This window comes from Cucumis sativus, chromosome 7, assembly GCF_000004075.3.
Source record: "Cucumis sativus cultivar 9930 chromosome 7, Cucumber_9930_V3, whole genome shotgun sequence".
Taxonomy (NCBI): Eukaryota; Viridiplantae; Streptophyta; class Magnoliopsida; order Cucurbitales; family Cucurbitaceae; genus Cucumis; species Cucumis sativus.
The window spans coordinates 9189777-9217496 of NC_026661.2; the positions used below are offsets into that span (position 1 = coordinate 9189777).

Below are 27720 nucleotides of genomic sequence, written 5' to 3' on the forward strand. Positions count from 1 at the left end.
TGTAGTGGATCGTCGATCAGTAGGATCCCCCGCCCAATCAGCATCAGAATATCCCGACAACACAAGGGAAGACTGAGATGAGAATTGAAGACCATGTCCCAAGGTGCCTTTGACATAGCGAAGTATGCGTAGAACAGCAGTGAAATGAATTGTTCGAGGAGCAGCCATAAATTGACTGACAATATGAACAGCATATGCAATATCTGGGCGAGTTACTGTTAGGTATATAAGACTGCCAACAAGTTGCCGATACAAGCTTGCATCGTCAAGAGGAACACCATCAAACGGAGTTAGATGGACATGAGGATCTAACGGTGTTGAAGATGTGGTGGAGTCTGTAATTCCTGAGCGCGCTATTAGATCAGATGCATATTTCGCTTGAGATAACAGATAACCATCTGAACGGTGAGAGACTTCAAGACCGAGAAAGTAATTGAGAGATCCAAGGTCTTTCATCTCAAAATGTTGACCAAGATATTGTTGTAGGTCGGATATGGCCTGTTGATCATTACCAGTAATAATCATATCATCAACATAAAGAAGGAGAAGAACAATACCATGAGTTGTCTGTCGTGTAAAAAGGGCATTGTCGTGAGAGCTGGAGGTAAATCCAAGTTGAGTAATGGTGGAGCTAAACGTGGCAAACCAAGCTCGTGGAGCCTGTTTTAGACCGTATAGAGCGCGACGAAGGAGACACACCTTGTTGGGAGGAGGAGAAGTTCCCTGAGGTGGCTTCATATACACTTCTTCAGATAGGTTGCCGTTAAGAAATGCATTTTTGACATCCATCTGAAGAAGAGGCCACTGTTTGGCAGCAGCAACAGCTAACAAGCTGCGAACAGATGTCATCCGGGCAACAGGGGCAAATGTTTCTTCATAGTCAATCCCATATTCTTGTGAGTATCCTTTTGCAACAAGCCGAGCTTTATAACGTTCAATAGTTCCATCAGAGTGAGTTTTGATTTTGTAAATCCATTTGCAACCAATGGGTCTTTTACCGGGAGGTAAATCAACATAGTCCCAAGTGTGTGTCTTTTCAAGAGCCTGTAATTCTTCATCCATTGCTTTCTGCCATACTGGGTTAGTACTGGCCTCTTGATAAGAGGTGGGTTCAACAAGGGAAACAATGGTAGAAAAACAATGGTAATCAGTGAGATGAGGGGAGGTTCTCTTACCCGGGTAGAGCGACGAAGAGGAGTAGCAGGTGGCGATTCAGGAACATCATCGGAGACAGACGGTGGATCCAGATTTGCAGTAGCAGGTGAAGATTGTGCAAGCTCAGTATCCAAGGTGGGTTCAGAGAGAGGAAAAAGGTCAACAGATGTATTTGTAAAGAAAGATTGAGGACTAGAGAAGAGGTGTGGAAGGAGGACAAACGAGAGAACATAGTGTGTTCCCAAAAAGTGACATGCCGAGATATCCGGAGTCGGTTGGAAAGAGGGTCCCAACAACGAAATCCTTTGTGTTCGGTGCCATAGCCAAGGAAGCAACAGAGACGGGCACGTGGTTCAAGTTTATTGTGTTCATGAGGATGTAACAGAACGAAGCAGGCACTACCAAAAACTTTGAGTTTAGAATAGTCGGGAGAAATACCATATAGTTTTTCGAACGGAGAGGTGTTTTGAAGGACAGAGGAAGGGAGACGATTGATTGTATATACTGATGTAAGGGCAGCTTCACCCCAGAATTTTTCTGGACAAGAGGCAGAAAGAAGGAGGGCACGTACTGAGTCAAGAATGTGACGATGTTTGCGCTCAGCACGTCCATTTTGTTGAGAGGTATGAGGGCAAGAGCGCTGAACAATAGTGCCCTGTTGGGAAAGAAAAGAAAGAAGGATGGAATCTTTATATTCCAAAGCATTATCAGTGCGAAGAATTTTGATGGGAGAGGAAAATTGAGTGCGAATCATGTTAGCAAACTCAATATATGTGCGAGATAATTCAGAACGATGTTTTAGAAAGTAAATCCATGTAAATCGAGAGTAGTCATCAATGAATAAAACATAGTAGCGATAACCATGAACAGTAGTAATTGGGGCAGGACCCCAAATATCAGAATGCACTAAATCAAAAGGTTTATCACAATTAGAGATGGATTGAGAAAAAGATAAGGCAGGTTGTTTAGCAAGTTTGCAATTCAAACAATTAAAAGGAACAAATTTAGTAAGATTAGTCAAATTGTTAACAGAAATTAAATGACGAAGTTTTTCAGAGGAAGCATGACCAAGACGAAGATGCCACTGATATGTGTCAGAATCAGTGACTGAAGCAGAGATGGAAGAAGGAGATGAAACCCGAAGTGATGTGAGCTCAAACAATCTTCCCACTTTGCGACCCGTTCCAATCGTCTGTCCCGTCTGCGGATCCTGAACCTGACAACCATTGGGAGAAAATGAAACATTTAAGCCCAGATCACATAATTGACCAACAGACACTAGATTAAAGGTCAGGTTAGGAACACAGTAAGTATGGGGAAGATGTACACTGGGAGTATCAATGGTACCAGTATGAGAGATGTTCATACAATTACCATCAGCAGCATAAATAGGAGGTAAAGATTTTGTAGGGCTAGAAGTAGACATAAGAGAAGAGTCAGAGGTCATATGATTACAACAGGCAGAATCAAGAAGCCATCGATTACCTGATGAAACAGCAGAGCGGAGGATGATGAAATTAGTTGATTCAATAAGCTCTGAAGATCACTTATCTGAATGAGGGATGAATCATCCGAGGTCGCAGCAACAACAGATGAGGAACCATGTTTGGTAAAAATTTTCTCTTTTGTGGAAGTGCCAGGAGGTCGGGGTGGTCTGGTAGGGCAGTTATCCAGAATGTGGCCATGTTTATGGCAGTACCTGCACTCTATTTTAGGACAGTTACTAAATTTGTGACCAGAGAGCTTACAATTCTTACAAAACATATTTGCGGCTCTGTTGGGAGTGTATGTGCTGCAAGGACAACATCAGATTGTTTAGTAGAGTTGATGCCAAGACGCTTTTCTTCAAACAGAATTTCTTGAATAGCTGCATCTAATGAGGGTAAGGGATTCCGGTGTAGTAAAGCAGCTCTAACAGATTCATATTCTGGACGTAATCCCATAAGGACTTTAATAAGGCGAAGATGATCTTTGCTGATGTTCGCTTGGTCAAGTTGAGTCCAAATGGGTTGAAGAACTGCCAAATATTCATTAACAGACTGACCAATATCTTGATTTAGATTTACAAGTGTACTGTGCAGTTGGTAATAATGGGCTAAACCAATAGACTTGAAGCGTGTAGACAAAAAATCCCATAATATTTTAGCATCATCAAAGGCATCAAACTGTGCATGTATAGCGGGAATAGAGGTGTTACCAAGCCAGGTGATAATTTGATGATTTTTACTGTCCCAATCTTCGAGACGTTCAATGAATGTGTTATCCCCTTCCTTTGCAGTTGGTTTGGTGATGTCGCCAGTTACAATGCGCCATAGTTTTCTTCCAATAAGAAAACTTTTCATTTGATTTGCCCATGTGATATAATTTGTACCATCAAGTATTGTAGAAATGGGTCTAAAGATATGGTCTCTCTCCATTTTAGTTTGGGGTTAACAATGCGGATTTTCGACCGAGTTTTGACTGATTCGTGACTGGATTCGTCAGATCTGGTGGGCGGCGTCGGACGGTAGATGTCGTCTTGCACTCACGGCTGGAAGAGAAATCGCGTGCGGCTTGGAACGACAGAGGAAGTCTGGTGCTTCGCGGATGGAGATGGATCGGAGCGGCGTAGATTGGAGACAGATCGGAGCGGCGTAGACTGGCGCTTCGCGGATGGAGACAGATCGGAGCGGAAAGTCTGGCACTTTCGCGGCTGGCGACAGATCGGAGCTGCGAGTCGAGATGACAATACGGGACGAAGACGGTTCTGTTTCTGATACCACAGATCGGAGACGGTTCGAGACGTCTGCGAGGCGCGATGGCGTAGTCTGGCACTTCGCGGCTGGCGACAGATCGGAGCTGCGAGTCGAGATGACGATACGGGACGGAGACGGTTCTGTTTCTGATACCACAAATCGGAGCTGCGAGTTGAGATGACGATACGGGACGGAGACGGTTCGAGACGTCTGCGAGGCGCGATGAGGATGCGGGCTGCGAGGCGCGTGAGGATGACGGAGACTTTCACGGGTTGTTGGCGGCGGCGGCGGCGGCGGCGGCGATTGAGGTGGAGTCTGAAAACCCTAGCTCTGATACCATGTTGAAGAATATGCTGAAGTATATTCCCTACCTTGTTTATTGATCAAAGTTGTGTATTTATACAAGAGTATTAGAAAAATTATGCATAAATAGCTAAATTACCCAAATTAACTAAGGAATGTAATATAATTAGCCTAATGTAATGTTAATTAACCTAATTTACATAATTTACATTAATAGGAATGTTAAGTAGAATAAGAAGAAACAATCAAATGTAGAGAAGAGATTCTGGATTAGAAATGCATGCAAGTTTCAAATGAATGGAGGGCCAGCATTGCGTGAGATCCCTCTGTTTTTCCAGAGTTTGATATTTTTGCCATCTATAAGGATTTTCCTATAATTATTTAGCAAAGGCTTGTAAAATTAAATTGCCTTTAGAGAAAAGGCTTGTAAAATAAGTATCACTAGTATTCATGGTAACAAAATATTAAATTAAGTCACTAAAATGTAATCATCTTAAATTAATATATAAGTGGGGTATTGTTGAAATAAGAATGCAATATTTTGAAGATAATAACATTGATTGAAATATAAGATTATGGATTGGAAATTTTGTTTTTTGGTAAAAGGTGGGGGGGGGGGGGAAGTTTGAAGAGACGTATGGGGATGGGAAAGAGAAGTTAAAGAGTTTGATAGTGAGAAGAGACGTAAGAAGTGGAGAATAAAACGGTGAAGAAATGGATTCAATGTAAGGCCACAACTCTAAACCGCTAATTGCGTTCTTACTATTTCCCTTCCTCCAAAGTTCTTTCTTTTTCTAATTTCCCCTATTCTCAATACTATGCATCGATCATCCTCCACTCATATGTCTCCAATTTCACCACTCAATCAATCTGTCTATTACATTGTGTGAAACCCAACCTAATTCAACTTACATACATGGATGAGTATGTTAGCAACTATACCATCTCTCCTAACAATTTCACTATTCCTATTCCTTGTTCTACTAAAAATGATTCAATTTACTCTCTCATTCATTTCGGAAACTCTTCTGATTACGAACAACACTAAACCTAAATCTCGGGATCAAAACTGTAAGTTTTACAAGAAAATTTTGAACGTATAACAATTTTTAGTGGTGCGTTTGGAAGGATGTCAAAACAAAAATTAATAAGATTTATAGCAAAGAGTCCTGGAATGTAATCCAGTCTTTTTTTAATCTGATAATGTCCTTGATAGTTTAAAATTGCCACAAAAGTGGTAAGATTTTCTATTTGAGTAGGTCTCATTTGTTTAAATCTCATGATTTTGTGTCTCAAATGCAACTTTAAAATTAAAATTAAAAAATTAGAGAACTAACTTATCATCCATCTACCTTATAACAAAATCCCCTACCAAACTTATTAAATTTAAAGTTTAAAATTCAAACGATTTCCACCCTCTTGTGATTTAATATTTGAATTCTATTCATTGTTTTTTTTATAAAAAAATCAATTAAGTAAAAATTTAATGGGTTCAAAATTGAAGTGCACTTGAAAACGTTCGTGGAATGTGAACATTGAATCAAAAGCTTTACAGAATATATATATATATATATATATATATATATATATGTGTGGGCAAAGCCTGACTATGTTTGGAAATGATCCAATGAGCTAGTTAGGATAAAGACGTTGTGACTATAGTCTTAAGGATTGAATGAGACATCTGACTCGTATACAAGGAAAATTGTTAATTACAACATAAAGTCCAATGTGTGCAACATATATATGGATCAGCCAAGGCCTAAAAGCCCAACATTGTACTCTTTAACTCATATAACCTAATTTACTCTAGGATATTACAAAAAAAAACACAAATTGCTAATATTTTACACAAATGTACCAAATGGGCCACAATATTATACAAAAATAGGCTCAAATTACCAATGTGCCCATATGGTATTTTTTACTGTTTTAAAATATACATAAATATGAATTATAATGAGAAGATCATGGATCATTAAAATAGAAAAGTGATGGAACAATTTTCTCACTTTCCATATTCGAAAAAATCAAATTCCTTTCATATTATATCTTTTATAAAATATCAACTAAAAGTTTTATATCTCACACGTAATATATAAAACTAATATAAATGTAAATAAAATGTGGTATATATATAATAAATCACATATACAAAATATTATATATTACGATAATATTATAAACTAGTATAATTGTAAACAATATATGATATATATGTTATAAAACATCAACTAAAAAGTATTATATATTGCGATAATATTATAAAATTAGTATAATTATAAATAATAAGTGGTATATATTTACTAAATCACATCAGAAAACCATTAAAATGGGGGTATATCGTTAAAATATAAAAAACATACATGTGTCAGTTGAGCTAAGCTGATGTTGGCATTTAATCATATAGTTTTGGTATTTACCTATTTAGTTTTAAATTGGTAAAAGAACAAATGACTTAATGTGGAAATTATCTTAGCTTCAGGTGATGAAGAATTGTAAATGCCGACGATTTGTAAAAAAGATGCAGCTTATGGTTATTACAAAATTGAATAAAGGTTGTTGAAAAATTGTGAAAACAGGGTAACAAGAAATTAGAAATTTATGATTGAATTGTTTAAAGTTTCAAGTGATGGACAATAACGACTGCCGACGATGGAGAATAATAGGTAAAAAGATAGTCTTAGAATGAAGATATCATATACTTATTACAAATTATAATAAAATTATCCAGGTTATAATATATTTTGATTTATAGTTAATTGAAAAGATACTTAAAATTTATTATCATATTCATTCGTCACATTAAATTAAGAAAGTTATGGAATTCATATTAAATTTAAATCATTTTCAAATAAGGAAATATTTCAAATAATACTATGAATAAAACATCTAATTAATAATCATAATATCTAATTAATAATTATTCAAAAGTTAGAATTGTCCATAAAATATTATCTTTCCTATTTAAGTAAATAATTTTTAAATTAGGACATTTGTAAAATTTCGTATTCAATTAATGTCTTTTGTCTAAATCTTTCCTTGTAATTTTATTCAAACTATTTATTGCTTTTACAGTATAATAAGGTGTCTCTAACTCTTTCATAATTTTCTCTATATTTGTTAACATCTGAACGTAAACTTCAGTGTTTATAAATATCAAATTTATGTTCAACAGTTAACATCAAACAAATTCAATCGCTACCATTTTCTTATTTCCTTTACTCGGTAGCACACTCTCATGAATCCTAAAATTAATCCTCTAAGAAATCTTGAGAATCAAAACAATGGAACTCTTCAAACCTTCGACTTCTCAAGCCTTCCAACTAAACCAACAACAACAACAAGTTGTGATGAATGGAAGGGCAGTACCTATCAACAACACACTAAACTTGCACTCACAATAAAGTTGAGTGAAACAATTTTTTGCCTTTGGCGATCCATGGTCCTTGTCATTCTAAAAGGACAACAACTAGATGGGTTAATTTTGGGTACAAAAACATGTCTAGTACTAGAGTTTAATAGTCACCTCAACAAATGGATCGTTCAAGTATAGTGTCAACAATGAACATGACGATTGGATAACCACATATCAAAGCCTTACTTGGTTGGTTGTTTGGATTGATGGCACGATCCACAATTGTGTGTGATGTGAGTAGCCTCACCACCTCCCATGAAGTTTGGAAAGCACTAGAAAATGGGGTAGCAAATAAAGCACAAATTAATCAATTGAAGGAAAATTTGCAAAACACAAGGAAAGGCACTACAAGAATGGAAGATTATCTCGCATAAAAGAAGTAAATAGTTGATGACCTCACTCTTGTAGGTGAACCTATTTGTAGTGCCTTAAGTTCAGAAGGAGAACATGAGTGAACCGATATCACATCTGAATGAGAGAGATCCTGAGGATATAAAAGTAAGATTACGAAAGATTTAAAAGAAGTAAAAGTTATTACCTATATACAAACAAGATACACCTTCCTAATTGTGGGTGGCTCGATCATATAAACTTGAAAGTTAAGCATGCTTAGCTTGGAACAATTCTATGTTGGATGACCTTCTGGAAATTCTCCTAAGATGCATGTGAGTGAGGACAAAATATGCTGAAAGTTCTTGTGTTGGTTTGTGGAGGACGATTTTCACTCTGATAAGCCTTCAAGACAAGTAAAGGATGATGTTGTCACGTCGCAAGAGATGTTGGGAAATGTCGAGGATTAGAATTTCGAATTTTAGGCCTAGGGAGTCACATTATTACTGAAGAAATTTTGTTATCTAATGTGTTCATTGGTTTAGATGTAGAATATATCTACCTATTATTATCTGTTCGCTCAATGAGAAGGTAACTTGACATGGTATGTTGCTCATGCAATGTTGGTTGCTTTTAAATATACACTCATGCATCTCAATATCCCACCTCAAAATCTAAAAAATAGCTAAGCGTACAACAAACCGTGCTTTTGATAGCCAATTACACCAGAGGTCAGATATAGATCCTACATAAGATAGAGGACTAAAAGGCAATTACAAAACAACTCTAGAGGTAAACATAGAGGTGGAGGATATAGACAAAATAATAAGCCTACTTGCCAAGTATGTGGAAAGTTTGGGCACAGTGTTGTTGTTTGCTATTTCAAATATAACAAACAATACATGGAAAAATGTCCAGTTTCCTATCTGGCAACTCAAGAAATAGTCATAGATCCCTCTTGGTATGAAAACAGTAGAGCAGTCATGTCACTTTTGATCCCTCCAATTTTATCAAAAGTCTTACTATAATGGTAAGAAAACTCTAAGTTTGGCTGATATGGTAAGCAACTTAAAATATCACACATAGATAATCAAAGTTATCATCTATCTCCCATCATGAGTTGAAACTAAATGTTATTTTGCATGTGCTTAGAGTGACCAAAAATCTACTTAGTGTATCCAAGTTGACACTTGATAGTGATGTGATAGTTGAATTTGAACGTGATTTTTGTTTTGTGAAGGACAAGCTGACAAAAAGAGTATTGCAAGACATAAGACTGAAAAGTGGATTATATCAATTGACAAAAGCCAATGTTTCAACCTCACATCTTCATAATAATGTTGCTGCCAAGAGTATCAATAATAAACACTCTTACCTTTTCACCTCTAGGATCAATGTAGTTAGCTTCTCAGATTCTAGTTATGTGTTATGGAATAGAAGGTTAGGACATCCATCTAGTTGCATTCTGAATCAAATAAATTTTTTTTTTCTATTGGTTAAGAAAATTCAAAGTTAGAGCATTTTTGTAAACCATGTCAATTTGGCAAAGTCGACTCACTTCCTTTCTCAAATTCTACTTCTCATGCAAAAAAGGTTCTTCCACTAGTCTACCGTAACCTCTGAGGACCTACACCATTCATCTCAACAAATGGTTGTCTTTATTATATACACTTTTTTTATTACTTCAATAGGTATACAAAATATCGTTGGAAAACGAACTAGGGTTAGATGTAGGGGAATTAACATAAAAAATTTATCTAACCCTAAAACATAAACATACCGTGCATAAACAATTAAATCACAAATAATTAAACATACCTCTGTGCTGATGTGAATTACTCTCCAAATTCAAATTGTCCTCCAAATTCGTATCACCAAAACGCTGTGAAATCACTAACATTCTCTAACAGTATCCATACACGAACTGAAAATTCAACTCTTCAAATTTGAGTTTGCTAGGACCTCACAAAAATGAGAATTTTGACTCTCTCTATGTAGAACGAGTCTTTTGCCTTGTATCTCAAAGAAGATGCCCAATGTCTTATTTATAGGTTTCCTAGCGTCTCCTACTAAGCTTCCAATTCTCCAATTGACCGGCTTATTAGTTACCCAGTTCAAAGACAAATTCGACTCAGTTCTTTCGTGTGTGACCCGTTAGGTTAATTTAATATATGACAATAGGCTCATAACTCGTATTATGGTTCATTATGTCTACCCATATTAAATTAAGTCGGTGATCCAACATAACCTAATACAATTATTGTTTTAATCATTTTATCACGTGATATCTATAATTAAATATAAGGTATGGACAACGTCACCTTAATCTAGTTCAATTGTTTTCTCGATGAATAAGCATACTGAAATAATAAATGACATTAATACCATTATTAATTCATTTATAGCATGCCCATGCATTTCTATGGTCACACTTAATCGAGAGGGGCATAACAAAAGGGATAAATTACATCTTGATTAATCATTATAACATAATTCATAACGTATTCGAGTATAACGTAACCTTTATAATTATCCAATTAAAAATAACATTTGATTGCATCGGAATAAATTAATTCTTATGTTTGACACTATAATAATCTTAGGTCTAATAATTAAAACAATCAATTATTTGAGATTATTTATGACACATGTCCATGTAATAATCTTAAAAATGGTCCATTTAATTCTCTATTAAAAAATCATGATTATAATCTATGTCTCTACATACCTAATCATCTTATGATTATCAATTATAACTCTTACTAATCTTAATTTATTAGTGTTCCCACGTAGGAAAATTTATAATATAATAATAGATCTTATTATATAACAACATGCAATTGAATAATAATGAAAATAATAACTAAAAAACCAATAAATATATCCTTTAAAACAAAAATCAAACTCATTCAATGGCTTCAAACATTTCAAAACTTTAGTTGAAAACAAAGTTAATTGACATAACTAGTAAAACTCTTCCATCAAACTTAGGGAGGGGAGTAAGAAGAGTTCTCAAATTTTCTTCAACAACGTGGGATTAAGTTTAGACACTCATGTCCTTACACCTCCACACAGAATGGGAGAGCTGACAGACAACATCGACACATAGTAGAAACAAGCCTAACCCTTCTTGCTCAAGCATCCATGCCCCTAAAATATCGGTATGAATCCATTGAAACTGCAGTTTTGACTACCCACACCTATACTGCACGGTATATCTCCCTTTGAAAAACTTCATAAAATGAAAGAAAACCTAACTTACCTCCGATTGTTTTTCTTTTGCATACCTAACCAAAGCTTGATGGTTGGAAGGAAGATATTACGAGTTTCCATGAGGTTATGATGATTTATTGCTTAAGCTGTTATCAAATTTTATACTTCAGGTTTTGGAGTTGGGGGCATCAAGGAAAGGATATTTGCCAAAGGTATGACTTATGAGAGTAGGGATTTTGCCAATTACAGTCCAAGACTGCTACACAAAACTTCATTTTTGCTGTTATTTTGAGTTACAAATTAAGTTCATGAAAAGTTGTAAAATAATTTAACATTTGGAGTGATCGTTTGGAGTTTTACTTATAAAAAATTTGACATTTTCAATGGAAACTCTTGTGATGTTAATTTAATTAATGTTGATGAAAGTATGTATAGAATGTTGACCTCGACAGACAACTTGGAAAATTTATAAGAAGAAGACAAAAACTGTATTTAAATTAATAAGTAAATATTGTTTAATTAACATGGTTATTATTTATTTATATGGATAAAGACAAAGAAATCATCATCACGGTGGAAATGGAAAGCTATGCTTACAAAATAAAATATATGCACATTATTTTTTCATCTCTAGAAAGGTAGAAAACTTGAGCTAAAGTGAACTGAACTCCACAGTTACAAAAGAAGAAAGTAGAGAACCTCGAGTATAGAATATAACAACCATAATCTAACCCAAAAACATTTCATAAATTAAAATCTACAAAGCCCTCACTGTTCTTTTCATAAATTTTATATGTTTTTTTTGTTATTTTTTAATATTACGATATCATTCTTCAATTCGCTCATTTTTCTTCTTCTTCGAGATTTACTCTTCCTCTATTCATATTATTCTTCGAGATTTACTCTTCCTCTATTCATATTATTAAATATTATTATTTTTACTTCTTCGTATTTTTACTTCTTGTTTGCGGTTTCTTCGTTTCCTTTTCAAGAACTTCTTCCTATTTTTCATCTCTCTTTTTTTCCCTCTTAGTATAACATCTAAACAATATTGGTATGAGATAGGCAAAGATAGACCACTAAAATTTAGTATCGAAATTCGTTTTTTTCATATGTGTGTGACCAATTAATCATTAACTATTTTTTTTATTTTTTATCGTGACTTTGTGGACTTTTTCCCCTTTTTAAAACTTTTATATATTCTATTTTATTTAAAAAATCCCTATATAACAATATATCAAAAAGATAATATAAAAACAAGATAAAACAATCAGGCGCTTCTTTGGTTGAATAATTCAAGATCTAAAAAAAAAAAAAAACCATTTTAAATTAATAAATAAACATAATTCAAGGCTTAAAAAGCAAAACCATTTAAATGAATAAATAAACATACCAATACTTATAAAACCAAGGGAGAATAAAGCACACCATCGAGCTAAATAAAAAGCACGCACTACCACCAAACATACGCCTACTGCCATCTGGGAGAATTTTAACGTTTTGAAACATTGATTGTGATATTATAAGAAAATGTCTATTTATCTTTCAGATCGGGCGAAATGAAAATGGATAGAATGCCATACCAAAGCTCTAAACCTGCTCTTCCCTCCCTACAATATCAATTAATAAGGTTTAAACTTAGTTACATTACAAACTTTAGTTAAATACAAATTTAGAGCAGTCAACTCCTTTAGTCATCTACCAATGACTATCAACATTTATATGAACATTTGCATAAACATAATCCCTTCTAGCATTCTGATTGCACATTATTGAGGAACATTAAAATACATTTTCCACAACAAACAAATTCCCATAACGTACTTCTAGATTATATACTGATCCATCCCCCACTAACCCTAACATCATATATACATAAACAGTCGCTATATTACATTATGTTTCCAACTTACCAAGGGATGGGATGCTAACTCACATTAATAAACTAAACTTCTGCTATACCATTGTCCATAGGGTTAAAACCGGCTTTAGCCCTGTCCTGTTCGCAGATTTTACAAGCTCTTGCCGGCAGAATCTTGAACCTTTTTTTGACCATTCAAGCACAAAGCCAAATCTAAGTTGTTCCTGCTTCCATCGCGTGGGCTGTTCAGATTCTTGCTTGTTTCCTGCAAAGAGAACGGTTCAGGTTCATCAAGTTCTTGAGAAGATTATACCATTTTGTACTCGTCTAACTTAGCTTTTCTATGATTAAGTTAGCCTTTGTAAGCTATGCCTATGCCACAGTTTATGAGTATGTGAATTGGAAAACAGGGTTTACTGAACCCAGAACTATACAGACAAATCCAGGTTTTCTGATGAAAAGTTCTCTTCTTTAATATTTCCAAGTACTTGGTTCCAATCAACTAACTCATGTTCCACTGGCCCTTGAATATGACTTCACTTGCCAAAGAACAACATCACCACCGTTTTCCTTTCTATTTTTCTCCATCTGCTGAGTAAACGTGGAGGAATGAAAATTTAAACTTCCGATCCAAAATGAATACATGTTAATTACCGTTAAGATACACTGATGAAGTTCATTAATGATTATAAACAACATGAGCATGTAACTATCCCAATTAACATGCATCATAAGGTAGAACCCTGATATGAATGATTCAATTCAGTTAAAGACAATCAGAAATAATTTTTCCCCTTCTTTTATTTCAACCAACATTTAAGTGTAACCACAGTTCGAATGTTTTGAACTGGTTTTGAACCTCCAATCTTTTAGGCTGGTAACATATGCCTAAACTAGTTGAGTAATGCTTTGGTTAGCCGAACAAAACAAAGAAAGTTCACAGGTTAAACAAACAAATTGAAATCGAATCAGTCACCTGAGTTTCTTCCTTAAAAATCTCATTGACATTTAGCTCTCCTAGAGCCTCATTACCCACAGTAGCCGTCTTCGCTGCCAACTGATCCATTTCTTTCATTCTAACTTCATCTTTAACACTTCTCAATTCTGCACTTTTCTGCTCCTCCAGCACAGCAATCTATACATCACAACCAAAACAGCCAAATAGTTTGCTTGCGGTTAAATCTCAATCAATAAGAACAAAATACTCAGTATCAAGACACAAACCAAGAGAAACAACACCCATTCATGAATTGTTCCCAAAAGGCTAAAATAAGTATGTAGAACTAAAAATCACTGATAGAAATCAACACCAAGAATTCATCTTCCACAGAAAAATAATCAACCATAGACGAGATTGAGGAAGAACTTCAAAAACCCCTCACTTAAAACACCGGCAACACTCCACAATTCACATGCAACAAACGCAATCGCAATCGGTATCACTCGCTGACCACACACAGAGCATAAATTGGATATGCAAAATGGATTCAGATAGAGGTTTGAACTTACAGGAGTGTAACGGAACTTGCGTTTGGGGGGCTCGTCAGGGGGTGCAGTAGCTTCGTCAGCTTCCGATGAAGTAGGGGGATGAATCGGAGTCCAGCGGCAGAGAAGAAGCTTCTGAGCGTTGGATTGGGAGTGAGAAGAGGTTTGGTAATTGAGGCCGGAGGAAGAGGAAGAGGCTAAGACCCACTTCTTCTTCCACTTGCGGACGGGGCCGTTGAAGACGGTGGCTGCCGGACCATACCGGGATGAAACTCGGCCCAATCTGGATCCGATTCCCTCCATTGAAGATGAAACCCCAAAGGATTTTTTGGTGCGATCTTCAGCACCGTACGCCACAGTCGCTGAGTCGGTGAAGCTTTCAACTCGGAGATTGAACTTGAAGACTACCGCCGTACTGAAACGACGCCGTCTTTTCACCTTACTTTCTACACTAAATTATTCTCTTTTATGTACTTCTCAATTACTCCAATTATATTTAGTTAACAAACCCTTCACGTTAAACAACAAATAACTTTATTTAACATAATTGATTTTGGACAATCCAGTGCTCCTATTTTCACCCACGACTTGGGAAAGGACACACCAACGAGCCAGGTTTCTGTCATTGCGGTTTAACCGGTTGACATATCAAACATTTCTTAACGTACTTGGCTATTTCTCGTTATATGTTTTACCACCAATACTAAACTAAAGGTGCTCTGCTATTCGATCAAGGTTTAGCAGGATAGTATGATCAAAGGTGCTCTGCTATCTTGTTTATGTTTTTCAGGGTATAAAGTATACAAAGTTAAAATGAGTATTTGAATGTTATAAAGTGTTCAATTTAAAGAGATTTCTTAAAGATTTTATGGTATGTTTATGAAATGTTTAAAGTATATTTGCTTCAAAAATATGTTTTATAAAACCATCACTCACTGAGCTTTTTATCTCACTCTTTCCAAATGTTTTACCACTTTCCAGGTAGAGATCCTGATTCGAGAACTTGACCGTTGTCCTCAGACTGCTGTGTGAAAGTTTTTTATAGTTTAGTTATTAAAGGTCAATTTTAACCTTATCATGCACATGATTTTGCATAAGGTTAAGTTTTGTATAATTTTTGTTTGGCCTGTAAGTAAAGTTTGTAATCAATGACATTTAGCCTCAACTACCGATTAAAAGTATAAAGAGTGTTTAAAGTTTGTTTCTCGTAGTTTTTGCTGCATAGATTTTAATTTACCCAAGTTGTTTAGCATTGTAAAAGAGAACTAGTTAGGGTCAATTGATTTTGTTCAAAAAAATAACGACATTGGTTTACTTCACGCCGCGTCTTGGGTTATGTAAGCAAGTACTCAGGGGCGGGGTGTGATAGAAACAATGGCACACCTAGGTTAGTGTTGGAAACTCCACGGTCATCCCCCAAGAGGTAAAAAATGGTCCTCCAATTAGAAACAATACCCAGGGTGTGTCCACTTTAGTGAGACTACCACTGCCAGCACTTCTCCGTCAATTGGCTCTATTGCAAGCTACACCAAGACTCCTACTCTAAGTGTCATTGTTCAGTCAGGTATGCCTCAGTCCCTGGGGCTTATTAGTGTTGATGGGAAGAATCCTTGAATTTTAGACTCAAGGGCTATATATCACTTGACAGGTTCTTCAGTATCTCTTATACCCCTTGTGTCAATAATTGAAAAAAATTGAATAGTTGGTGGGTCTTTAGCCTCACTTGCAGGCAAAGGGAAAATAGTTTCCTTTGATAGTCTTGCTCTCCAGAATGTTTTGCATGTGCCTAAACTTTCTTACAATCAGCTACATATAAGCAAGATCACTCGTGAGCTACATTGTAAAGCTACATTCTTACATGATTATGTTTGTTTTTAAGACATGAGCTCAGAGAGGATAATTGGCACTACCCGACATAGCAAGGGACTTTACATTCTTGTGATGATTCCTCCGGTAGTAGTGTCTCTAGGACAAGTTTAATATCTTCCTATTTTAGCACTTTTGAACATGATTGTATGTTATGAGATTTTCGGTTGGACCACCCAAACTTTAATTATATGAGATTTTCGATTTAATTTTCCTCACAACCATATAAACCCACAAAATCATTTATCCTTATCCATAGTGACGTTTGGAGTCATTCCATATAGTCACCACTTCATCTAGAAAACAGTGGTTTGTAACTTTAATTGATGATCATACGCGTTTTACCTAGATTTTACCTTATCACCGATAAATCTGAGGTGTCCTCTATTTCTTACAACTTTTATCACACTATTGAAACACTACTCCATACAAAAGTTGCAATTCTTTGGAGTGATAATGGTCGAGAATTCCAAAACCATAACCTTTGTGAATTTCTAGCCTTTAAGAGGATTATTCACCAATACTCATGAGCCTACACTCTTCAACAAAATTGGGTGGCCGAGTGAAAAATATATCATCTTTTGGATGTAACTCATTCCCTTATGCTATATATTTATCTTCCTTCATACTTGTATGGAGATGCTATTCTTACAACAACTTATTTAATCAATAGAATAACTTCTCGTATCCTCCACATTCGAACTTTCTTAGATTGTCTTATTAAGAAGTACTACTTCTGTACTTGTCTAATTTCTGAGGTTCCCCTTCATGTGTTTGGCTGTACCACTTATGTCCATAATGTCGACCCTAATTAGACCAAATTTACCCCTTGGACTCAGGCATGCGTGTTTCTTGGGTATCACCTTCATCAGCGCAGTTATAAATGTTTTCACATGTTGTCTAGGAAACACTTCGTCACTATGGATGTTACTTTCTATGAGTACCGACCCTACTCTCTCGTTAGCCATCTTTAGGGGGAGAGTGTGAGTGAAGATTCTAATAACATCTTAGAGTTTATCGAACCTACTCCTTGTATTGTGTCTAACTTCGATCCTCATCCCATAGTCCTACCCATAAATCAAGTTTCCTGGAAAACGTATTACAGGAGAAACCTCATAAAGGAAGTTGGGTCCCTTACTAGTCAACCACCGGCTCCACTTCAGTACTCTAAACTTCCTCGTGATTAAGGTTTAGAAAATCCTACTGAACCTTGTACTATTAATAAGATGAGTGAGAATGGCAGGTTTGATGTTGTTGTTCTTGAAAATGTGGAAGAAAAGAACAATGGTGATGAAACTATGGTTAGAGCAAAAACTAGTAATAATGAAGCTGAATAAAATCATATAAGGAAACTTGATGAATAATGTCCTTCTCTTGACATTTCCATTGCTACGAAGAAAAGGTACCAGGTCCTGTACTAAACATCCCATTTGCAACTATGTTTCCTAGGACAATCTCTCTCCACAGTTCAAAGCTTTTACAATAAGCCTTGACTTTACCATTATACCAAAAAATATTTACACTGCTTTAAAGTGTCATGAATGAAAGAATGTCGTCATGAAAGAGGATGAAGAGTCTTGAAAATAATAAAACTTGAGATATTTGTGCTCTACCCAAGGAACACAAAATTGTGGGATGCAAGTGGATGTTCTCTCTCAAATACAAAGCATAAGGAACTCTTGACAGACACAAGGTAAGGTTAGTTGCAAAGGGATTTATTCAAACCTATGGCGTTGATTATTCATAAACTTTGTCTCCTTTTGCTAAATTGAATATTATTAGAGTCCTGCTTTATATTGTTGTGAACAAAGATTGATCTCTATACCAGCTATATGTTAATAATGCTTTTCTCAATTGAAACCTAAAGGAGGAAGTCTATTTTAGCCCTCTGCCTGGATTTGAAGCCCAGTTTAGTCAGCAGGTGTGGAAACTCCTGAAATCCCTATAAAGTCTGAAATAGTTACTTAGAGCATGACTTGACATATTCATTACCTTTGTCAAGTTCTAAGGGTACAATCAGGAGCACTTTAATCATACTTTATTTACAAAAGTTTCAAAGACAGGGAAGATTGCAACTCTGTTAGTTTATGTCAATGACATTGTTTTTTCTGGAGATTATTAGGCAGAAATCAATCAACTAAAGTAGAGAATGGATGATGAATTTGAAATCAAAGATTTGGAAAATCTAAAATATTTTCTTGCAATGTAGGTGGCTTGATCTAAAGAACGCATTTCATTGTCCCAAAGAAAATAAACAATTGATTTGCTAATCGAGATAGGTACGTTGTGATTTTGTCCTACTGACACTGTATATAATTCAACTATAAACCAGGAAACTTTGACGATCATGTTCCAGTTGATAAAGAACATTGTAAGTGCTTGTGGGTAAATTGATTTACTTATCTCATACTCATTCTGGTATTTCCTTTACTGTGAGTATTGTCAGCCATTTTATGCAACCCCCCTATGAAAAACATATAGAAGTTGTCCACAAAATTCTGAGATACTTGAAAACGACACTGGTAAAGGGTTGATGTTTAGAAAGATAGACAGAAAGACCATTGAGGCATATACTGACTCGAACTAGACATGATCTATTGTTGACAGAAAGTCTAACTCCGATTATTGTACCTTTGTTTGGAGCAATCTTGTTGGAGGAGTAAGAAGCAAAGTGTTATGGTTAGGAGCAGCACTGAGGTAGAATACTGAGCTACGAGTTTCAAAATATGTGACAAAATTTAGTTCTAGAAATTCTTGTTCGGTATTCATCGGGAATGTGAGCAAGACACCATTGAAGTTGTTTTTGTGATAATAAAGTTGCTATTATTATTGTTAACAACCCAACTAAACATGATAGAACTAAACATGTTAAGATGGATCGACATTTCATCAAAGAAAGACTCGACAGTGGGAGCATGCATTTCATACATCCCTTCGAACCAATAGATTGCTGATGTTCTCACGAAGAGGCTTTTCAGACTAAACTTTGACTTTTGTGTTAACAAGTTGAACCTCGTTGATATTTATGTCCCAACTTGAGAGGGAGTGTTAGGATTTGTTGGACTTGGTCTTTAGGGTGTTTATGAAAAGTCTCACCATAAACATTATTATTATTATTATTTTATATCTTTGTGTATTCTATTTAATCTTCCTCATTGTACCTTTGTAATTCATCATAAAATAATAAAAATAAACAATATTGTAGTTTTTCTCCCTGTACTCAGATTTCCACATAAGTCTAGTTTTTCGTGTTTTATATTGCTTTTAATAATTTAAAACTTTGAACATGTTATATTTGTTAAGTTGCTTTAAACATAAATTGATTGATATATTTTTTTCTTTGTTAAGATTGATTTTGCTTTGTTACAATAATATTTGGATGGGTTGTTTTTACTTCTTTAAAAAATTGGTTAAAGTTACGTTGAAGTTGTTTTGTTGCTTTGTCATTTTAGCATATTCAAAAGATTTTGTCAAGATGTTTCCTATGAGTTTTTTCTTTGTTGATTGGTTTAGTTTATTAGTGTTTGGGATGGTTGGGTTAGAGGATTAAGTTGCTACTTCTTTTGAGCAAGAGAAAATTATGTAATATTTCAAACTTATTTAATTGTTAAAAAATTGGATCTTTTAGGCTTAAATATTTGTCAAATATTTGGTCATACAACTTATAATAACCGATAAAGTTGGAATCCCCAAACATATACTATTTTTACAATTTTTACATTTATGTAAGTTTGGAAGGTTCAATTTTAACACTTAAATATAATTGAGACTCAATTTTTATGCATGAAAGGAGTGTGATAGTATAATTTCCTTTATTATTATCAATATTTTTAAATATATATATATATATTTGTAAATTGTCCTGGTAGTATTGATCATAGTAAAGAAAAGAATGAAAAAGAGAGGAGAAAACAAAAGCTCACATCCCAAGCCCAATCCTCTAAACGAACAATATCTCTCATTTACCTTGCATTGTAACACTTTTCATATAAGTAATACAATATGTATTTTTTTTTTAAAAAAAAGAAAGAAACGAACAAACGCACATCCAATGTTTATGCACTACAAAATAAGAATATGGAATAAGATTGCTTAGATTTTACGAAGAATATAATTATACAATCTCTCATTTACCTACTTTTAAATTTTGAGGAATCAAAATAGAAACCTAACTGAAGATGAGTTATAAATATAATATAATAATATAACACAATATATCTATCTATATATTATATTCTTCTAATACTTATTTCAATGTAATACAAATGAAGTTCAATAGAACTGTATGGATTTAGAAATTCTGTTCACATGAGCTTTATAATTTAATAAAAAGGTTAGGATACAATTTCAGTATTGAACTAGCTTTGTTAATATGATATATTTTCAGTTCTACATATATATTATGTAAAGAGTTGAGAGAAGTTTAAACCTACAAAAATCTATACTAAATGTGTGGGTTTGTATGGTTGCAATGTTTATGTCACTCATCAAGTTAAATTCTTATTTCTTTCCTTCTTTTTTAGTTGTACATCAATAATTTATAAATGTCCTTTCAAATAAATTCCAATGATTTTTAAAAGAAAACTGATTGTAAAGTTTCCAAGTTAACTTGGAGAGTAAACTATATTTCGTCCTTCAATTTTTTAAATATATATCCTTTTACTTTTTCACTTTTTGTTTAGAGAATATATATATATTTAAGTTTTAAATTTTCCAAAAGTATCTTTTTAATCATTTACTTCCTAAAAAATACATATATTTTAGGGATATTTTTAAAAATAGTAAAATAAATTAAAATATGTACGCAAAATTTTTTATTCTATCACTACACTATATCAATGACTAATAGTGATAAAATTTGCTATAGGTTGTAAATATTTTTGTAAAATTTGCTATTTAAAAAAAAAATTCTATATTTTATTGAGTTTGTTCAAACGTGTATTTTTAGTTCCTGAATTTTTAAAAATATGTTTAATAGGTTCATGATTTTTTTTTATTTAGAGATTAAATTATAAATCAAAATTATTTTTTAATTTAAAATAATTGTAAATTGTCTGAGGACCTAGCAAACCTACTTTTTTTTTAAAATCTCAAACATAAAAAATATATATTTGAAAAACTTAGAAACAAAATCCTTAATTATATTATCAAAAATTCAATAGCTAAAATGGTACAAATATACTTACCTACACAGATGGTTCAATAGTACTTTATAGAACAATGTCATGTGTGACAAATGTTGATAACTATTATACAATCAATACTGTGGGTGTGGATTAAAAGGAAACAAAAATATGATTTGAAAAATGATTGTCTACTGATGTGAATCCAACCGTGGATCTACTACAACTTTAAAGGTTAGCCGCTAATGCACAATCAGTGAAAGATTTTCGAGTTCAATAAGTTATTTACAAGAGAATAAAATGATAATGACAAAGGAAAAGTCCTATAATTTGGAAGATCGTATAAAGAAGAAAAAAATTATGCAAAAATTGTGAAGGATGTGCTATCAAATCAAGTGTAAATGGCGTACGAACTGATGATATCAAATCTTGTCAAATGTGCATATCAAATTTATCGTCTTCCAGAGGATTTATTTAAGTTTATTTGGAGCATTTCTACCTATTTGGTTTTGCATTTTGCCTTCTCAATTTAATTGAGTTACAATTTATCACATCTTATTTCTTAACGAATTTCATTTATTAACTTTTTTTAACGTTTTCTAACTTATTGGACTTTATAATGTCTAGTTGACTATAAAATGACTTGTAATGCTTTTAAAACAAAAACTAATGATTGAAACCTTTTGGTATTGTTGTTTTTTCTTTTTTCAAATATGCTTTAGATTTTATGATTAATCTGATTAATTGAATTAGTTTTGATCAAACTAATTCTAAAATGAATTTTCTTAGGATCTAAGAATGACCGTCATGAGTTCTTAAGTTCGACTGAATTCTTAAGTTCGACCTAAGGGTTATTCATTCTTATAACTAAGTGATTGATTGGAATCATTTATTTAGGTAGTCATATTTGTGAGTATGCAAAGATTATAGAGGATGTTCTAGCTTTACATAAACCAAGCATCTTGGACACCTTTCGTCTAATAGGTGTTTTTAGTGTTTTTTTCCGACAAATTTCTACCGATGTTCTTTCTTTTTTTTTTAGTGTGTAAGAAAAAATTCATCACATCTGGATCCTCACCTTTCTAACCTTCTTTAGAGTGTTTGGGTCAACAAATTTGTTATTATATAGTTCAGTTCGTATGTTAAATAGCTTGTGTTTAGAGAGTACATACTATATTTTAGTCCAGTAAACACTCTAATCTATTAGAACCTCTGTCCTTGCTCTCTTTTATATCTATCTTTCTTCTTATTGTAGGAGTGGTGTAAATAAAGGACGGAGAAATCCGGAGAATATAAGGAAGAAGTTCAACCTCTGATAAGTGCTGCGTATTCCTCACTTCAAGCTTAATGAAGTGCATTCATAAGTTTTTCCTCGATTCATCTTTCCATGAATTGCTGAAAATGAAAATAAGTTCATAAAAATTCAAGATCTAATAAATCAAATAATTCAAAATTACTTTTCAAATTACTGAGTTTTTGACTCCCGAATATCCAATTGATTAATTAATTCTTTATAACGCATTTTATAAGGGAGATGAAAGATAATTTAAAATAGTAACGTTGGTCATAGCAACTGGAAACAACTTATATTACCATTGTTTTGTTTGAACTTTTTGTGTTTATAGGAATGATATAAAATAGAGATTTTTAATAAGATTATTTTATTTTTGGACTAAATTAGGATGTTTTAATCTTTGATATCTAAGTTAGGTTATAGGATCTAGCTTTCTTTCTATTCATTCCACGATAATAACTTTTGGATTTCTATTTTGTATCTTTTAATTTGTTGTAGATGTATGTCATTTCTTCATACTCTTTGTGTTTAGGTCATCCCCAAAGTTTGCCAAAGTTTGGCACTACGGTTCAATTACTTTTTCTTTGCCTTTTTATAAAAACAAAAACGTACATTTGTTTTTTCTCATTGTCTCCAATTAGGGTTTTCTTTAAAGCTAAATTAAGAATCGATATTCTATGTATTTATAGAAAGCAATTACGAGATTTTATTCTACGTATATTAGTAAGAAATTTGAGAAACTCAAAGTATCGTTGAGAAAAATAGGTAGTTATCGCGTAAAAGTCGTTTAATTTTAATGAACTATTTTACTTCTTGTGTGCATTCTCATAATTTAGGGTATGGTTGGAAGAACCAATAAAATTAAATATCATGGGCCTATGTGAGCATTGGTTTTGAATTAAAACAATGTAAGGACCTGTTTGGATGGAGTGGAGTTGACTACTATATCCCACTCCTTGTTTGGGTCTAGAGTTGTGTTTAATTGGGGATTAGAGTTAAGGTTAGAAATAACCTCCAAACAACGCACTGTGCTTCACTCCTTCGTTTTTCTATAGTGGTACTATTTTGTTCTCTCGTGTCCACACCTCTGTCTCACCCTCCCTTGTCCTTCACTTCCACTATGATGGTCTCCTCTTACACAAAATCACACTTTTCGTCTGCTCACGTCTTCCCTCTTTCCTTCATGTCTTCGATTCCAGTTGTCGATTTTTCTTATAGATTTCAAAGCACAAATTTCAAGATTTGTTACCATTCTCCTATTGCATGTTCGATTTCTTTGGGATTTTAGGGTTGATCTTTGAAATAATGGTTTTTGTACAATACGCTTCTCAAACCCTAATAAAAATATTTTGTTCGCTCACGTCTTCCCTCTTTCTTTCGCCTCTTCCGATTTCCTTACCACTCCAATCGAAACCCCAACTCGTACCACTCATTCTTCCCTTTTTCACTCAATTCAATTTCATTATTCTTCTAACCCTTCGCAGATCTATAGTTCCACATGGTTGCACAGTTGGTAGACATTTTCATTTGGAGTGTGGTCAGGGCTGAAGGATCTGAGCATGGTAAGGAGGAAGAGGTCATAGGTAAATTTCTCAACTTTGTGTCCTCGATGATGCAATCCCAAATTCTTTTTTTCAACTTTAGGATTTATATTTCAAGTACTGTACGATTTATATCTTGTTGATTTTAGATCCGTGAATCTTTGGAGGTCAATATCTTTGATTTTGTTCCCAACCTTTTGTATTTCAATATCTATGATTATTTTCAATATATACGTCTTTGTTCTCAACTCTTTGTATTTCAATATCTATGTTTTTTTAACCTTTGGGTTGTGTTTGGTTTATAATTCACATATTTTGTATTCCTATCTCACTTAGGAGTCTTTAATTTCTACTTTGACAATATCACGAACCTTTGGATAGCGTTTGGTTTATAGTTCACATGTTTTGTATTCCTATCTCATTGAGTGGTCTTTGATTTTGTACTTTGACAATATCATGAACCTTCTGGCAGTGTTTGGTTTATATAATTCACATATTTTTTATTTGTATCTCATTGGGTAATCTTTGATTTTCAATTCCTACACTCTATAGGATAATTTCTTTTGTCGCTTCTAACGTTTTATTTCCTTGCTACATCAAATTCTCTCACCCTATTGGTTCAACCTAATTGATTTAGTTAAGGGATGATTGTGCTTGGTGGGGATAGAGAGTTGTGTTTGGAGAGTGGTAGGGGTGAAGTGGCATTGTGGGTCTTGGTGGGAATCAAAGATAAGCTTTCTTTTCCCTTACCCAACCAATGATGAAGTTTTAACTCTGAACAAAAATAGTTAGCTTCTAATTTACTTATCTGTTTAGAGTTTAGTTTTAAAACGTTGTTGTCTTCTTTGTTTCTTTGTTCCCTACCCATCCCTACCATATTTTTAGTATTCATCACTATTAATCATTGTCATATCCCTTGTTCTTTTTGTTTTTTTGGATATTTTGCTTATGTACTATATTATTGTGATTCTGCCATATCTTTGCCCTATCTCGTACCCCTCTTTCTAGGAAACTTTAGTCCAAGCACATATTTTGATTGTGTACCTATTTTGATTCTACCATATCCAAAATATTTTCTTTCACTTTATCTCTTATACCTTCTTTATATGAAACTTTATGGCATATTCTAGGGAATACTTGGTAGGTATTGGTTGTTGTTGGAATTCTTTCCTTTTTTTCTAGGCTTTTTCCTTGTTAGAATCCTAGAATAATTATGGAAAGATTATGGGAATGTATTCCTTATTTTCCTAAATCTTTTCCCTTTTTATTCCATTGTGTACTCTATTTATTCTCCCTTGTACCTATTGCTTTATTCATTAGAAAATAATAACAACACAAACAATCGTGGTTTTTCTCCCGGTACTTGGGTTTCCACGTAAATTGGTGTGAACTCGTTGTCTCTCTTTTCAATATGGTATCAGAGCGGGACAATGAAAACACCCTAGAAACCCAAAAAAACCAAACCACTTATGAAAATCAAACAGAAGGGACAACCATCAATTTTAGTGCTACCGTAGCTGCTGCCATTGATGCTCGGATGCGTGCTGCCATGGACGAATTATTAAGCCAGCTACAGAAAACGTCCAAAAATAATTTTTCGTCATTACCGCAGTCGTCCGCGCCGTCACCGTACCACCACGCGCCGTCACCGGACCACCACGCGCCTCCGTAAGACCACCACGCGCCTGGTTTTCTTCCTCAGATGGCGCCGACCATCCCATCTGTCCAACCCTTTTCTTCGTCCGCGGCCTATATTGCTCCCCACGCCCCGATTTATGTTCTGCCATCTAATTCCAATCGGCTACCACTGCTTCTGCCGTCAAATCTGTATGGCCAGCCACCCAATGATCCTAGCTACCATCCCGATGTTAAAAACTCTCAAATTCACTCAACATTTGAGGTTGGTGAATCTTCGGCATATTCCAACCGTAACGTGCAAGCTTCCTCGGGAATAGTTCATCAACAATTGGAAGGGCTTCGACAACAGATAGCAGCACTTGAGGCTACCTTAGGGACGACATCCACTCTACCGATGTATTTGAGAATCTGATAAACTCGTTCCCTAATGTATCCTCTCCTTATGTGACTAATACAGTGACTCAGTCTTCCATGTATCATCTTTCAGGAGAAAAGTTGAATGGCAACAACTATTTCTCATGGTCTCAGTCAGTAAAGATGGTCCTCGAAGGACGACAAAAATTTAGCTTTCTGACAGGGGAAATACCTCGCCCCTACCGGGCGACCCACATGAACGATATTGGAAGGCAGAAGACTCTATTCTTCGATCCATATTGATCAATAGTATGGAACCTCAAATTGGCAAGCCGTTATTGTTTGCTGCAACAGCCAAGGATATTTGGGACACAGCCCAGACACTTTACTCAAAACGTCAGAATGCCTCTCGTCTATACACGCTGAGAAAGCAAGTTCATGAATTCAAGCAAGGAACCATGGATGTCACATCCTTTTTCAATAAGCTTTCTCTTATATGGCAAGAAATGGACCTATGCAGAGAACTAGTCTGGCGTGATCCCACTGATGGTGTACAGTACTCGAGAATTGAAGAGAATGACAGGATTTATGACTTTCTTGCTGGTCTTAATCCTAAGTTTGATGTAGTTCGAGGGCGTATACTAGGTCAAAGACCGATTCCCTCCTTGATGGAAGTTTGCTCTGAAATCCGCCTCGAGGAAGATCGCACAAGTGCTATGAATATTTCCGCAACCCCTACTATTGACTCTGCTGCTTTTAGTGCAAGATCTTCTAACAGTAGCAGTGACAAGCATAATGGAAAACCAATTCCTGTCTGCGAGCATTGCAAAAAACAATGGCATACCAAAGAACAATGTTGGAAGTTACATGGTCGTCCCCCAGGAAGTAAGAAACGCCCTTCCAACGACAAACAGAACACAGGGCGGGCGTATGTGAGTGAGTCTGCTGAACCTCCTCAACAATCCGATCCACACAAAAACCAAACTGATCTCAGTCTTGCCACTTTAGGTGCCATTGTCCAAACAGGTATACCTCATTCCTTCGGTCTTGTTAGTATTGATGGGAAGAACCCCTGGATTCTGGATTCTGGTGCCACAGATCATTTGACTGGGTCCTCTGAACATTTTGTATCTTACATTCCTTGTGCTGGGAACGAGACAATTAGAATTGCAGATGGCTCCTTGGCCCCCATTGCTGGAAAGGGGAAGATTTCTCCTTGTGCAGGGCTCTTCTTACATAATGTTTTGTATGTGCCCAAACTATCTTATAATTTGCTTTCGATAAGCAAGATCACTCGTGAGTTAAACTGCAAAGCAATATTCTTACCTGATTCTATCTCTTTTCAGGACTTGAGCTCGGGGAGGATGATTGGCACTGCCCGACATATTAGGGGACTTTACCTCC

At 34.8% G+C, this 27720-nt stretch overlaps 2 protein-coding genes across 2 annotated transcripts; both read right to left on the bottom strand.

Moving 5' to 3' along the window:
* Positions 1-1171: 1171 nt before the first annotated feature.
* LOC116405245 lies at positions 1172-3572 on the bottom strand. The gene is made up of 3 exons (XM_031889207.1): positions 3007-3572; positions 2641-2947; positions 1172-2371 (listed from the first exon to the last, which is right to left on the bottom strand). Exons 1-3 carry the CDS (start codon positions 3570-3572, stop codon positions 1172-1174), a joined length of 2073 nt encoding a protein of 690 aa, XP_031745067.1.
* Positions 3573-12756: 9184 nt separating this feature from the next.
* On the bottom strand, positions 12757-14947 carry LOC101212909. Its single transcript, XM_004151039.3, has 3 exons — positions 14525-14947; positions 13992-14150; positions 12757-13280 (listed from the first exon to the last, which is right to left on the bottom strand). The coding sequence occupies exons 1-3, from the start codon at positions 14801-14803 to the stop codon at positions 13167-13169; spliced, it is 552 nt and encodes a 183-aa protein (XP_004151087.1). The 5' UTR covers positions 14804-14947; the 3' UTR covers positions 12757-13166.
* Positions 14948-27720: the final 12773 nt, after the last annotated feature.